This window comes from Silurus aristotelis (assembly GCF_946808225.1).
Source record: "Silurus aristotelis genome assembly, chromosome: 16".
Taxonomy (NCBI): Eukaryota; Metazoa; Chordata; class Actinopteri; order Siluriformes; family Siluridae; genus Silurus; species Silurus aristotelis.
The window spans coordinates 22440071-22455968 of record NC_139589.1 but is presented as its reverse complement, the minus strand read 5'-3'; the positions used below and the strand labels follow the sequence as shown (position 1 = coordinate 22455968).

At 39.5% G+C, this 15898-nt stretch overlaps 1 protein-coding gene across 1 annotated transcript in view; it reads left to right on the top strand.

Moving 5' to 3' along the window:
* The window catches only part of rxraa (retinoid X receptor, alpha a), a 106417-nt gene extending 92366 nt beyond the window's left edge, over positions 1-14051 (top strand). Inside the window, exons 8-13 of the mRNA XM_083564146.1 lie at positions 3410-3539; positions 4232-4364; positions 5755-5846; positions 7940-8045; positions 9272-12207; positions 12547-14051. Coding sequence (XP_083420272.1) covers positions 3410-3539; positions 4232-4364; positions 5755-5846; positions 7940-8045; positions 9272-9419 — 609 coding nt within the window. The 3' untranslated portion in view covers positions 9420-12207; positions 12547-14051. The remainder of the gene's footprint in view (positions 1-3409; positions 3540-4231; positions 4365-5754; positions 5847-7939; positions 8046-9271; positions 12208-12546) is intronic.
* The last annotated feature ends 1847 nt before the right edge of the window (positions 14052-15898 follow it).

Sequence of the window (15898 nt, the reverse complement as noted above, 5' to 3'; positions counted from 1 at the left end):
TTGCTCTAATATTATTCGAATAATATAAATACGAATCTATTTTAGATTTAGAAAGACTTATTACAGATTTCAGTGTTAAAATGTCAACTGTAATTGATACAGAGAGGAAGTGCAGATACTCATGTTTTAAAATTCTCTGGTAAAAGTTCTGACTACACTTTTTCTCTCAAGTTAAAGTAAAGAAGTTTGGGTTTTGACATGTATTTAAGTAAAAAGGAGTAATTATTACTACCTGTTTTAGTGTTACGCTGGTAACTGAACCTCACATCATATTAATATATTACTTAAATGAATTTCTATTTTTGTTGCCTAATGAATGTATCCAGGCTGAACATCCACCATATAGAACACGAGCAGAGAAAAGATGATGATGATCAGGTGATCAGGAATGTCTCTGTTCTCAGTCATGTTTACATCACTGACTCCCTCTGTCTCATCCACTTTAACCCCAGACTTCTTGTTGCCTTCTGTGTCGCTCGTTTTTAGCTTAGTAAACTAGCCTACGTCTGTGGTGTGTGAGAGCCCAATGATACACCAGTGGAAGATTGAAAAAGCTGCGCAATGATAAGAAATAAGTTGATTGGCTGAAAAAGTCACGCAGTGAGAAGAAGAAATATCGTACAGATATTTGTGTAAAAAATGTAGAGTGCAAGTAAAAAGATGTCCAAAAAATAAATAGTGAAGTATTAATACCAGAAAATGTAAATAGTAAAACCAATTTGTACATTGGAGACAAACAATTCAGGCCAGTGTGTTGTCTTTAAAAATGCCCATCTGCTATGTGAGAGAAAGTGAGAGAAACAGGGTCAGGGTAAACACTGCTCACAGAGCCATGCATCATTCATAAGCATGGCCATGTTTAACAGCAACTGTGGAATCTCTCTTCTTCATGGAGCTTCTCTTCTGCTACTGCTCTTCTATTTGTTTTATAAAAAAATACAGGTGAAAAATAAAAACTTGAGCAGAGGTGTGTGTAACCTTGACCTGATGATCTGCTGTGTTTCTTCGTTCAGGAGTTTGTGAAGAAATTGTGTGACAGTTAGGAATCTTTGGTATCTTATGGTTGATCTGCAGCCTTCAAAACTATTTTTTATGAAGGGTTTGAAGATGAAATCATGAGGAGAATATCGATTGGCCTAAAGCCAGTCTGCAGGCTTGAGTGCTAAAAGTGATCCAGAGCATCCGTCTGTTTATAGAGGTTTTTCGACAGTTTTGCAGAACTTGAAAGCTTACGATATGTGCATTATTCGCAAAGTTTATTTATTTTGCGGCAAGTCTGACCAGCTATTTGTGACGAGTGATAGATGAGCGTATATTAAAGCTGGGTTTACTGCGAGTAGCCATGCAGATTTTAAATTACTTGCTGAACTGAGATGTTCTGACTTGAGTCGGCTTTTTCTATTGTTTTTACAGAGCTGAAAAGTCTGAGTTGAACCGTTTTGTTGAAGCTTTGAAGCTGTTTATAGAGGTTTTTCTACAGTTTTAGGTGATTTGGCGTTTTGTGGAACTTGGGACTGATGTGTTGAGAAAAGATCATCCGATGCGATCTTACGATACGTGCAGGTTTTGCGGCTATTTATTTCAAATAAGAATTCTTTTAGGACACTGCACAATAAAGTTGAATGCAAAAGGTAGTTCAGTTGATAAGTCAAGTTAAATTTTTTACAGAATTTAACAGTGAAGGTGAACGGTGTGTATTTACCCCTGATGAGCAGCCATGGTGACTATAGCAAGAAAAACTCCCTTAGATGTTATGAGGAAGAAACCTTGAGAGGAACCAGACTCAAAAGAGGAACCCATCCTCATTTGGGTGACATCAAGAGTGAGATTATAGTCTTTAAACAATACAGAACACTGGAGAGAGAGAACTAACATGAGCACTGGAGTGTAAGATTATGAGTAAGAGGTTAAGAGGATAAGAGGTCGGAATTGTGATCAGATGGTCATGGGTTCTAATCCCAGCACCACCAAGATGCCACTTATTACCAAATACTCTTAATAATTTATACTTTAAAGGCAGATTTGAAATTACTGGTGATTTGATGCACGACAGTGACAGAGTTTTCTGCAATCCATTTTTTTATCGTCCAGTCAAAGTTTTGCCAAACAATATATTTATCCAATTCTATGGATGGATGGATCCCATAGTATATATGATTAATGATCATAAATGATCCCATAGTAACTATAATTGTCATATTTTTTAATTAAAACACAGTCGTTTTGTATCTTTCATATGTAAATGTATATGTATTATCACACTCTTGATATCGCCCTGGTCTGGTTCCTCTCAAGGTTTCTTCCTCATAACATCTAAGGGAGTTTTTCCTCGCCACAGTCGCCATGGCTGCAAATCAGGGATAAATACACATTGTTCACATTAACTGTTAAATTCTGTAAAGCTGCTTTGAGACAATGTCTGTTGTAAAAAGCGCTATAGAAATAAACTTGACTAGACATCATCATAATCATCACACTAGTAATCAGAAAGAGTAGCCAGGTCATCTTCATTCTGTAGAAGATACAGAATTAAATTTTTAAGACACCCTTATATTGATTCGAATGTCCTCTTGAATCTTATTTGTGGTGCGGCCTCTTTCGACACAAAGGCACTCTGTTCGCTCAACGTCCTTTCAAACGAGTGCTACTCGTGCTGCTTTTCCACTCCTCCGTTCTCTCTGTCTCACTCGTTCTCATTTTCAACCTTTACAGAAAAAGCCTTGTGTCTCCTTTTTTTCGAAATGTCATCCAGCACCTCAAGTGAATTTTCCAGGACGGTTTATCATAGGACTCATTTGTGGCCCATGAGACAGACAAAAAGAGGTATTTGTGGGCCATTATTAATGTTTTTGCAGGGGGGGGTTTTGTGTGTGTTTAGTCACTGTGATCTTTTTTCTTGTTAGCGATGTCGACACCTTTGTGTTGATGCTCTCAGTAAATTCACTGTTGATAGATTGTCTATGCTGAGTGAAGCGTTTCCTGCTTTCGCTGCTATTAGGACCCTTCTAGGGAGAATGTTTCGAGCGCCTTTCTGTCCGTCTGAACTTCCTGCAGGAAATGCTTGCTTGGACGCAGTGGATTTCTTAACACTGCCTCTCTGCAGGTATTTCCTGAGCGACTCCGGCTAACACATTGTTGTTTTTGCCTTCCTGAATGGAGGGGATTACTCATTGGCTTCACAAATATACACTCATACAAATATAAAGAGCTGTCAGAAAAAAAAAAAAAAACAGTTTTCCCACAAGCCCAATCCCACTGTCTGTCCCCATTAATGATGAACAACGCAGCCTAGGTTTTGAGTCTGGGAGACATCTGTCAGCATCTGTCAGATCTCTACGGAAACATTTCACTTATTACTATTATTACCACCACCAGATGTTTATTCATTTATTTCTTTGTCTCTCTACAGCCCAATGATCCGGTCACTAATATTTGCCAAGCAGCAGACAAGCAGCTCTTCACCCTGGTGGAGTGGGCCAAGAGGATCCCACACTTCTCAGAGCTGCCCCTGGACGATCAGGTTATCCTGCTACGAGCAGGCAAGTGGTGTATACACCATACACACCTGAACACACCTGAACACACCTTCTCTCGTAAATACACTAAATGGCAAAAAATATTAGGACATTAGATAGATAGATAGATAGATAGATAGATAGATAGATAGATAGATAGATAGACAGACAGACAGACAGACAGACAGACAGACAGACAGACAGACAGACAGACAGACAGACAGACAGACAGACAGACTGAACAAAACAGTATAAATGCCAATATAGCTCCCCCCTTATGCACATGTAGTTATTATTATTATTATTATTATTATTATTATTATTATTATTATTATTGCACTAAAATGATTGCACATAATTGCCCAAGATATTAACATTATATAGGTGTGGCATGAAAAATCAAGAACTATATCTATCTCGCCTATATCTATATAATGGACCAGCTGTTATATTCAGCAGTTTGATGGCCACAGGCAGAAATGATCTGGCGTTCTGTGGTGGTGCATCGCGGAAGACCTTAATTAGACCTTCCCAACTTTGCGACTAAAAATTCCGACCTGATCCTCGGGTTTTTTCCTCGGGTTTTCCAAACGTTGAAAAGTCAGAGTCGCAGGGTTTTGTAGTAAATGTAATGGTGCGCAGATTTAACATTTCCTTGAAATTACTGCCGATTTTGCCTTCATATCGTTTTTGCCATATCATTATTTTTCCTCCAGGCTGGAATGAGCTGCTGATTGCATCGTTCTCGCATCGCTCAATAGCTGTAAAAGATGGCATTCTGCTGGCCACCGGGCTCCACGTGCACAGAAACAGCGCCCACAGTGCCGGAGTGGGAGCCATATTCGACAGGTCAGATGCCACGCACGCATTTTTTTTGTTTTTAGATCATCTCTAAATGATCTTTTAAAATACACAGAAAAACGAGTAAATATCACAATACGTTTATGCGCATGCACTTTTGGTCATTCGGTTGCTCGCTGACAAATTGATACTCTGTTTTTAACGCAAGAGCAGGAGAAAGGGACCTTGGCATTTTCGGCACAAGACTTCTGAGAGAGAAGGGCAAAAAGCAGGAGCTCTTTTTATTGATTAACATCAGCCTTCATTAAAGATTCACATACGCAGGTTGGCACAGGTCATGCAGAAATAATGAGCTGCGCAGACTGAAAGTGCACAAGGAAATCCATTCGCATGTCATTTGTGCTGAAAGTTGAAGCAGCAGGGCAGCTGACGCACCGGGCCTGTGGGCTGTGTACCAGAAATGCCTGGACTGACCTTCTCATGTTGTTCACAAGAACGATCGCACGAGGGAGGAACGTTTTTAAATCAAGGGACGGGACATTTCTCCTTTTTTTTTTGGAGGGGATAAAACACTTGGGAGTGAACATTGGGCCTTATTCCAGATATATTCTATTAATAGTACACCATCTTGCTGGCCTTTATAGTGAATTTATTATATATAGGTTTTATAAAGCGATAATACAATAAACATGTTGCCTTTTTTTAATCTGTAGAGCATCTAAGATACAAATTCCTGAATGAGTTCTTCTTTCAGGCGGTATCAAAAATTTTTGAGACTAATGGTGATAACTGGTGCTATTCTGACCACGTCGGCGATTTCAAATTAGAACGAAGAGCAAATGTGAAATTCTGCATGGAACCGGGCAAATCTGCCACAGAGACGTTTCACACGACGTCCGTTTGACATACCGAGTCGTTCAAGTTGTTTTGAGTGGAAAGTGCACTTCATGAGCAGAAGAACATCACTGGAAGATGACAGGAGATCCTCGACGAGCGCAACTTGTGCATGATGATCGTCGGAGAACAATCCGCATGATCTCATTTCCTCACCCACCCTACTCACCACGTTCGGCTCCTGCGGACTTCGCCCTCCTCCCGAAGATGGAGATCCGGCTCAAAGGTCGCTGTTTTGACCCCATTGCGGAGATCCGGCGCGTGTTTGACACGCTACGAAAAAAGAAGACTACACGTTCGAGAAGTTGCAGGAAGTTCCGTTGAAGGCGATAATGTGCAAAAAGAACTTTTTTGTGAACAGTGCGAGTCTCTAAACTTTTTAAAACCAGCTCGTACATGTGATTTGAAAAAGAGCCAAACAGCGATACCTATATAAAAAAATATCATCCGACCAATCAGAATCAAGGATTCAAGAGCACACTGCTATCATGAGAAATTTGGTTTTAAACAATGTGTCCCCTTATTTTTTATTTTTTTACCACAGAGTGCTCACAGAATTGGTGTCAAAGATGAGGGACATGCAGATGGATAAAACAGAGCTGGGCTGCCTACGAGCCATAGTGCTGTTTAACCCAGGTAACCTTCTAAACAAACTCCTTCAGACATTCATTCCTTCTTTTCCTGCTGGACTCCCACCAGACTAATCTCTTTCTTTTTGACTTTTTTTTGGTAGATCTTTCTCGATTATGTGGGCAGGTTACTTTGAGGGAGGTGGTAGCATAGGGGTTAAGGCCTTGGTCTTTGGCTCTGAAGGTCATGAGTTCAAATCTCAGTCACACCAAACTGCCACTCTTAGGCCCTTGAGCAAGGCCCTTTGCTGCTTAGTAGTATAAACAGGATAAATGTAAGAGGCTCTGGATGAGGGCTTATGCCAATAATGTAAACATAGTCTTAAAACAGAATAATATAATGTATCACTATATAGAACAAACTTCTAAAAATAAATGACTGAATCAAATAGTGATCGCTGGTTTGTTCATGGCTTTTAATCTCAGAATTTCGTTTTCTTTTTGTGCACAGATTAGAGACTCCCTGCTTCAGACTAAAGTTTCACACTTATCAGGGCAAAAACCTGTCTGTACCTCAAGCTGTCAAATATCTAGCGATTTCATGCCATATTTGTCTTTGTGCAGCATCATAGGGATGTTAAACACACCAGTGCGCTCGGGTGAAACTTTCCACTGTCGTCGTGATTTGTGTCATGAGCTGAATCTCAAATTCGACATTTGTACTCATTAAACCAACGGAAAGTGTTTCTTTCCCTTTTTTTTAAGTACCATAATCTTTTTGACCTCAAAGTTTTTTAGACACCTGACCATACAATTGGTGTTTTGTAAACATCCTATTCCACATTTAGTCCCCATTTGCATTTAAAATAAACTCCACTCTTCTAGGAAGATGTTCAACCAGATTTTGTGGAGATTTGTCCTCATTCAGAGCTCCAATTTATCCCGAAGGTGTTCAAAAAGGTTGAGTTCAGAGCTCTATAGCAGGAGATCTTCTCCAACCTCCAACCCATATGTAAAGCATATCGTCACATCACATTTGTGTGCCTCCAACTTTGTGGTAAAAGCTTTTTCCAATGAATCAGTATCGATACTTTTCCATAGTACCGATAGTTTTTCCGGCTTCTGGTCTTCTGTCTTTACGAGAGCGGCCTCTAGAGGCGAATCACTGATGTCATATAGGCGGTTTGTTTTTTACACAACTGCGCGCTGCATGGAGAGCGCTATATTATATTTATTATTCATATTTTATTAATTATATAATTATTTATTAACTAATATATTAATATTTATTTCCTATAGCATATTTACTTGATTCAGTAAAAAAAAAAATTATATTATTATTATTCTTTTTGTAATAAAGTTCAGTACTTTTTGACATGGAGTGTTATGTTTGTTTGTTTTTGTTATTTTATTTAGTATCCATTTTTAATCTGTTGATTATTCGGTTATTTGCAAGTATCTAGCTATCGATATCGGTAAAGTCCACTATACATAAAGCATAAATATTTTAGCCTTTAAAGCTTTGTCACATCCTGCACTTTCTCAGAGCAACAAGAGACAGTAAATGTAAAAAAAAAATAGATACTGTAATTCAGTGGACAGAGCAAACACATGGTTTAATGAGTCCTGACTCCACAGACAAATCAAGCACTCTTTTGTGCCTCTGCTTGTCCTCTTTAAAGCAAGTTACAGCATTACTGCTCCCATTCCCCTAATTAGGAGCTCTCTAAGGAGCACTCCATAGAGATTGACTGTAGTGTGAGCACAGAGGAAAGAAAGAATTCACTTTCCGACAATACGTGTATGTTAGAGCTCGCCTGTAGCGCATGACGATTATTTCTCGTAAGACAAACAAAATAAAATTAGTTTTAGTCCTTTCAGATACTTCGGCTGCATCCGGACAGCAATTTGACACTCGTTGAACTTTACTTAATTACTCCATATGCTTCATTTAGCCTGCTATCATCCTCTATAAGTTTTCACTATGATGTCGAAAGTGCATACTGTTAGCGTCCTCCTGAGATAATGCACTCGTTTCTTACCCTTCTACCACTTTTCTTCTTTCTTTTACGTGAAAAATAAGCCCTGCTTGATTCATTATATGTGCAATTGTTTGACAAACCACAGTGCACAGAAATCTTCTTTTTTTTTCATGTCTAGACTCTAAAGGCCTGTCAAACCCCAGTGAAGTGGAGGCTCTGAGGGAGAAGGTTTATGCCTCTCTGGAAGCGTACTGCAAGCAGAAGTATCCCGATCAACCCGGGAGGTACGGAAACACCCTCTATAGACTATGAACACGCAATGGGGTAAAAACGACCAATGGCTCGAACGAACATACAAAGAAATCATTTAAGAGAAGTGTCAAGCTATAGTTGGTTGTGCATCTCCATGAGGGCTATGCATCGAGATGTGAATCGCATTACAATACGATACAACGATACGATACAATAAAGATACGCACGAATCAGCTACTGATGCGATGTGATACGATTCGGTTTGATTCTACACGACGCGATTCAACGCAAATACGATTCGATGGACAAAAATATGACGCTATGCAATACACCCTTTTCACAAACAAAGGTTGTAGTACTAAAAAAAGAAAAAAGAATTAAAACCAGACGCACTTTTCCTGTTCTGTCTGCAGGAAGACGCAGCTCTACCTCTGCCATGTTAATCTGTATTCTATGTGACTTTCAGGACACGCCCCTCCGTAGTGTTCTGATACGTCATATTTACGTAGCAGCAGCGGGGCCGAGAGAACGCGATCGAGAAACGGTTTATCGATCCACATATAAAATAAAAGTTAGCACATCTACTAATTATCATATATAAATCGTTTTTCGAATTTCTATCGCGATACAAACGCCAACTTGTTTTCGATCGATTCATCGCATCGTTAACTTTTCACTAAAGAATCGCTGAATCTTACTATCGCTAATATATACTGCAGCTATATGCGCTATGTGGGTTTAAAAGAGATTTTATTCAATTTTTTATATTATAAATTCATTAATATTTTTAAGTTATTCAATTGTGTTAAATGTATGTATTATATACATTTGATTTATTATCAATGTTATATGGTATTTGTATATAGAAATCTTAAATGGGTTTATTCTAAATCTGGCTCCAGACGATTCCAGGTGCAACACATACACACACATTTAGAAGTATAGGAAAAGTATAGGAAGCAGACCACAGTGTGTTTCCTTCGAAAAGTTTTCCTGTAGGTCAAACCCATGGCTCGCCAACAGTTCTTGTACATGCTTCCAATTTTCCTTCTAATTAGAGGCTTAGATTAAATAAATATTATTAAGTGCATCGCTCTACTCCATGTTTCTGGAAGCCTTTGTAAGAGCAGTGATAAGTGCTTGAAAGGTCCAAACTGTTTATCAGTGCAGTACGGATAGCAGTGCTTCAGTTGTCAGTTGTGCTGTTTAGTATAATTATAAAACCGAATCTGTATCTCTCTGTGTGTGTGTGTAACAGGTTTGCGAAGCTGTTACTGCGGCTTCCCGCGCTGCGTTCCATCGGCCTCAAGTGTCTAGAACACTTGTTCTTTTTTAAGCTCATCGGGGACACACCCATCGACACCTTCCTCATGGAGATGCTGGAGGCGCCCCATCAAATGACGTAAAGATGCCATGCCCACTTTCTGGGAGACCGGGCGGGAGGGGGAGGGCTAGCCCCGCCTCCTCCTTAACAAAACTGATCACATGACGTTATACACCGGAGAGGGGCTCAGCAAGCGTTCCCTCTTATCCAGTGTCTCGCAAACGCGCCCGATAGGGTCTCTTTTTATACCTTGTACAAAGATATAAATAAAATACGAATCATTTGAGTGGGACTCAACACGAGGCAACATGATGACTGAACTATAAAAATCATGTGGGGTTAAATGTAAAAGAAAACACAACATGAGACTCTTTGGAACAGAATGATTGCTGGAAATGTCAGGGGACAGAGTAAAAACTTGGACTTATTATAGAACAACTGGATTGGAGCCGTGGTTCTGACTCGATCTGGCTCTTGATTAAAGCAGAAAAAGCCTCAACAACATCCGGCTCCAGACGTCTGGGGATACGAGTACCGAGACGGACAGGACGTCAAGTTAATCATGATGATGACGAGAACGATGAGCTTTCAGGAGAACGTCAGAAAACCTCTTGGATTGTTGGACTCTCGGAACGCTTCGGTTCTTCAGCATGTTGGTATGAGCGAAACCGTCCCACTGTATCTTGTGAGGGAACAGGAAGTGAAAAATTGTTCGTTGTATCGACTCCGCTCACAACTCTCGCTGACTTTTCACTGTGTCTTGGTTCCTCTCCCGGACGTACACGGATCTTTTTGAACACTAAGTTCCTTCTCTCTGCGTTTTTGCCCTTCTGTTCAAACAAAAACTCCCAGTAAAGTCAATCCGAAATGGAAAAAGTTGAAGTGTAAGCCTCTATTACAGCAAATCATTCGCTAAATACATTAGTGACGTGTCGTTCAGGAACGATTCGTTAATATCGAACGAATCTTTAACGTGACTCAGAAGAACGAGTCGTCTCAAAGAGCGAGTCGTTCGTTTTCTACCGGACGTGCGTGAGCAACGCAACATGAAATCTCTGTAGGTTATGTACAGGAAACACAATCGAGTAGTTCATCGCTCCACTCTTCCGGTCCGAGTTGTTTGTCCTTTCGTAACGTGACTCCGGTTGACGTTACGAAGGTGATTAAACGAACGAAATGAACTAAATGACTCGTCCATTATGATGAACGAGATTCAAGCAACCGAGTCGCTGAAATGATTCGATCTTCCCATCATCATAAACATGCGCTAAGTGTTAGTGTTGAGAATTTTGACATCGCAGTTTACGAGCGCCACCTGCTGGGCTTGTGTGGTCACGTGAGCACTTTCAAAAAAATACAGTTATAGACAGATATTTTCCAAAACATTGTTAGTCTGAACAGAGGCTATTTCGCAAACACTGTTCATTTGGACAGACATATTTTCAACAACAAAATAAATCGATATTTATTTTAAACCAGAGGGGTAAAATCTATCTTTTTAAAAGCATCCGTATACGTGAGAACGGAGCCCCTCAAAGAAGCCCAGATCCTTCACCTTCACTAAAGCCGGTTGTTCACGGTACACCACTTCACTTCCCTCCTAGTAAAACCCAGGTATGGGATGAGGCATCATTTGTAAACAAACGTCACTGCCGCACTCAGTATTCATTTCTGTTTCACAACGTGCAATTACCTCTTCTACTCCTCAGCCGTCGGTCCCTGAAACCCTCTCTCTTTCTTTTGACGAAACTCCTCGAACTCTCTGTTCACCTTATGAGGACCTTCTTCTTTGTTAGCACTTACCCTCCTATTCTGAGCCTTAGCCGGTTAGTTGGCTCTTGAGAGGGGGACAGGGGGCCAATGACCACCCACAGCCTGCACTTCTATGGGCAAACCAAGTGTTGTTTAAAGGTTGTTGTTTTTTTTCTTGAGTGTGAAATTTCCTGATCTATGTAATGTTCCTATATTCTTCATCTTTGTTTTTTGTTTGTTTGTTTTCTCCCAACGCTGCTGCTGCTGCTTAACTATGCATCTTAGCATTATTTCCAAAGACTGCCAATGGTGAAGACGCTATTATTTTGTTTTTTAAGTATATACAACACACCAAACCGACCCTGAGCCTCGGTCTGAGTTTTATTAGGACTATAATAGTAGCAGGACCAGGGATTGGTTCGCAGGTGCTAATAATGTTTATGCATACAGAGTTCTGAAGCAGTTTAATTGCAGTGAGGAAATAAGAGAGCTGAAACCTCCCCCTAGTGGATGAGATGCAACCTTGCAGAAGTACATGAAGGATTTATTTGGGGGCAAAAATAATGGCACTTTTTCAATGTTTTATATCTTACCTTCAGCTGGACATCGGATTGGAGATGGTCAGAACATGAGTTCTTGATCGGTTAATATAATTAACTGAGATTTGTAATCGGAAAAAAATGTCTTACATAACATCTGGGAACCGTTATGTTTTAATCGCATGATTCGAGTCTTGAAGACATGAAACATGGATTGGTGGATTGGATTTCTAAAAAAAAAAAAAAAAAACAATTGCAGAAAAAAGTCCACTGAAAACAAACAGATGATCAGGCAGGACTTTATTAATATCCTATATTTACTGTTATATATAGTTTTTGCACTGGAGCTACAATGCTGAAATGGACCCAAGATCTTTTTCTCCTCGATTCGGATATTTTTTACTTATGAGGTTTTATCCAAGTGTGTTTGGATTCTGAATTCTTTTGAATTCTGGTATCTGACCTGTATTGCTTTTGCCGTAGCTAATTTTTCAGACTTCACCCCGGTTCACCCCAGAAATTGTTGTTGACAAGCGGTTCATCTGGCACCATTTGGATAATCCGAAAGATGGAAACATGGTTTCCTACCAGAATGCTACATGATCATACATACACTATATACACACACATTATATGGACAAAAGTATTGGGACATCCTGACTTTTCCAGCCACATGCGGTTCACATGTTGCCCAAATTATTCCCACAAAATTTTTAGGTGCACAAAAAAAATCGTCCCTTCCCCTTCATTTTCCCTTTACTTCAACTAATAGACACAAACCATTTCCAGCACGACAATGGGGACAAAACCAGCTCCATGAACATACGCTTTACATCAGTTGGAGTGGAAGCTCTTATGCTATAGAGGTCTGGATGAATGGGAATGTTGACTGCATTCCAGGCCTCCTCACTTCTCCAGCATTAATTCCTGACACTCTAAAAAAAATCTAGTGAAACATCTTAGAAAAGTGGAGCTGAATATAACAATAAATCCATTACTTTTCGAGCAACAGTTGCTCCAGTGCAAAACTGAAGAAAACAAAGTATTTGGCCTAATGTTTTTTTTTTCTTCAGAGGATTCAACCGAAATCCATTACAAATTTGTTCAGACATATGGATTAAAACCGAGATGCACCTTGGATCTTACACCCACTATCAGGTCTTACATTATGGATTGATCACCACAGGGATCCTGAAGCCATACACGGGTTTGTAAAATCAGTACCAACACCAGACACGCTCTCCTGCAGCAAGCATGACTCCTCTGAACTAAAAGATCTTCAATGCTTTCTACAAACCACAAAAGCTCTATTTTTGTCTATATGTACATGTGTATATATTTAGAAATATAAAATATATAGAGAGATATATAAAAATGCTTAAATGTTCCCAATGTTTTAATGTTAGCCAGAAAAGACACAGGAAAATGTGCTTCAGTAACATCTAAAATAAAAATGTTAAAAAGAAATAAAAAAAATAGGCCTAATTGCACTGTGTACGATTCGGAAAGGATTTACGAAAGTTTTTATATTTTAAAAAAAAAGAAACGAAAAGGAAAAAAAAAAAAAAGTACTAGAAGATCCGAGCGAACCCACGATCACGCACCAGCTCCTTCACTGTTTTACAATCGCAATCATCCTTACGAGACCTCGAGACCTGCGAAAGACAAGCCAAAAAAAAGAAGACGAATCAAATGCGAGGCAAAGAAGCCGTGGTTTATTCCGTCAGCTCGGAATTTCACCTGGAAATCATCCGAAACTTTTATTTTATTTTTTTTCCAGGTCCGTTTTTATAAAAACCTGGGTCTTTTATTTTTTATTTAAATTTTTTTTTTTTTTAAGCTAATCAATTAACGCGAATCAGGAAAGTCTTAATGATAATGATTACGATCCGAATCGACTTCATGAGTTCAGACTTACAGGGAAATAAAGGAATTAAAAGATTACGTCATCGCCTAATGAGGACGATCTTCGACCGTCACGCAATCACTTGTTTAATTGCTACACAGAGAGACGCCTAAAATAAAAGACACAAAGATCTATTTTTGTACAAATGTAATTTTATCTTCTTGCTCACATCATACTTTCCTTCACACCTCCTGATCATGGGCTGTTGTATACATTTGTGTAAATGTTGATTTGATATGGGAACGAGTGGACAAACTCAGGCCTCTATTAACGGTGGGGAATAAAGAGGTCACCGGTGACACAGATTTTGCAGCTTTCGCCTGTATTTTACCTTTTTTTTTGTTTGGTTTTTTTTTTGTTTTGTTTTTTCGTCTTTTTTCTAATTCAGGTGTCACTGAGTGACAGGATCCTTTGGCTATTTTTTTTTTTTGTCTGTTTTAAAAGATTGTTATTTGTGCTTTGTTCGTTGTTGTTCTTTCATGAGAATAGGAAAAAAATAATTAAAGATTAAAACGTTGTTCTCTGTTGTTTGTTTTTATTCACGTGAGTTTGGATGTAATCATTTAAATGTAAAATCTTTTATAAATTGACATTTCCTATCACGGTTCTCATCACAGATCTGTAGGAAAAAACTAATTTTTGGACACCTGACTATAAGATTTCCATGAGATTTATGTCCCCATTTGCTGTTAATAACTTCCACTCTTCTGAAAAGAAAATCTCTTCTGGAGATTTGTGTGAGATTCATTCATCTACAAGGGTGTTAGTACAGTCTTGTACTGAGGTGTAAGTGAAGTGAGGAGGTCTGACGTGCAGTCAGCGTTAACATTCATCACAAAGGTGTTCAATCGGCGTTGGAGGAACAGGAACGTTGGGGAGGAAGAAGCTCATATGGCTGGGGGAAAAAAAAATCAGGTTTGTCCATATAGTGTATTTAGAGACAGGATTATATTCTGTACATCATTATGAGTTTCCTCAAACCTCCCACCTTTTATATGTGCGTATGAATTATATATTTACTGATTAGGCTTAACATTATGACCACCTGCCTAATATGGTGTTGGTCCCTGTTTGCTGCTAAAACGGTTCAGACCATGAATTTCTTCAGCAGCGACAGGAGCTTGTCTGTTGGATCGGACCACACGGACCAGCCTTCGCTCCCAACATGCATCAATAATCCTCGGCCGCCCACGACCCTGTCGCTAGTTCACCACTGTTTCTTCCTTGGAAATTTTTTTTTTTTTTAAAAGATTCTGACCACTGCAGACCAGGAACATCTCCCAAGAGCTGCAGTTTCAGAGAGGCTCTGACCCAGTCGTCTAGACGTCTCAATTTGCCAAATCCTTACGCTTGCCTATTTAATCTGCCTTAAACCCGGCAACTTTGAGGATAAAATGCTCTGCCTGATGAATCCCAAGATGAAGAGATAGTATTACTCACTTCACCGCTCATGACGTTCTGCCTGATTGGTGCAATTTTATATATATATATATATATATATATATATATATATATATATATATATACAGTGAGGAAAATAAGTATTTGAACACCCTGCTATTTTGCAAGTTCTCCCACTTAGAAATCATGGAGGGGTCTGAAATTTTCATCATAGGTGCATGTCCACTGTGAGAGACATAATCTAAAAAAAAAAATCCAGAAATCACAATGTATGATTTTTAATCTATTTATTTGTATGATACAGCTGCAAATAAGTATTTGAACACCTGAGAAAGTCAATGATAATATTTGGTACAGTAGCATTTGTTTGCAATTACAGAGGTCAAACGTTTCCTGTAGTTTTTCACCAGGTTTGCACACACTGCAGGAGGGATTTTGGCCCACTCCTCCACACAGATCTTCTCTAGATCAGTCAGGTTTCTGGCCTGTCGCTGAGAAACACAGAGTTTGAGCTCCCTCCAAAGATTCTCTATTGGGTTTAGGTCTGGAGACTGGCTAGGCCACGCCAGAACCTTGATTTGCTTCTTATAGAGCCACTCCTTGGTTATCCTGGCTGTGTGCTTCGGGTCATTGTCATGTTGGAAGACCCAGCCTCGACCTATCTTCAATGCTCTAACTGAGGGAAGGAGGTTGTTCCCCAAAATCTCGCAATACATGGCCCCGGTCATCCTCTCCTTAATACAGTGCAGTCGCCCTGTCCCATGTGCAGAGAAACACCCCCAAAGCATGATGCTACCACCCCCATGCTTCACAGTAGGGATGGTGTTCTTGGGATGGTACTCATCATTCTTCTTCCTCCAAACACGTTTAGTGGAATTATGACCCAAAAGTTATATTTTGGTCTCATCTGACCACATGACTTTCTCTCATAACTCCTCTGGATCATCCAAATGGTCATTGGCA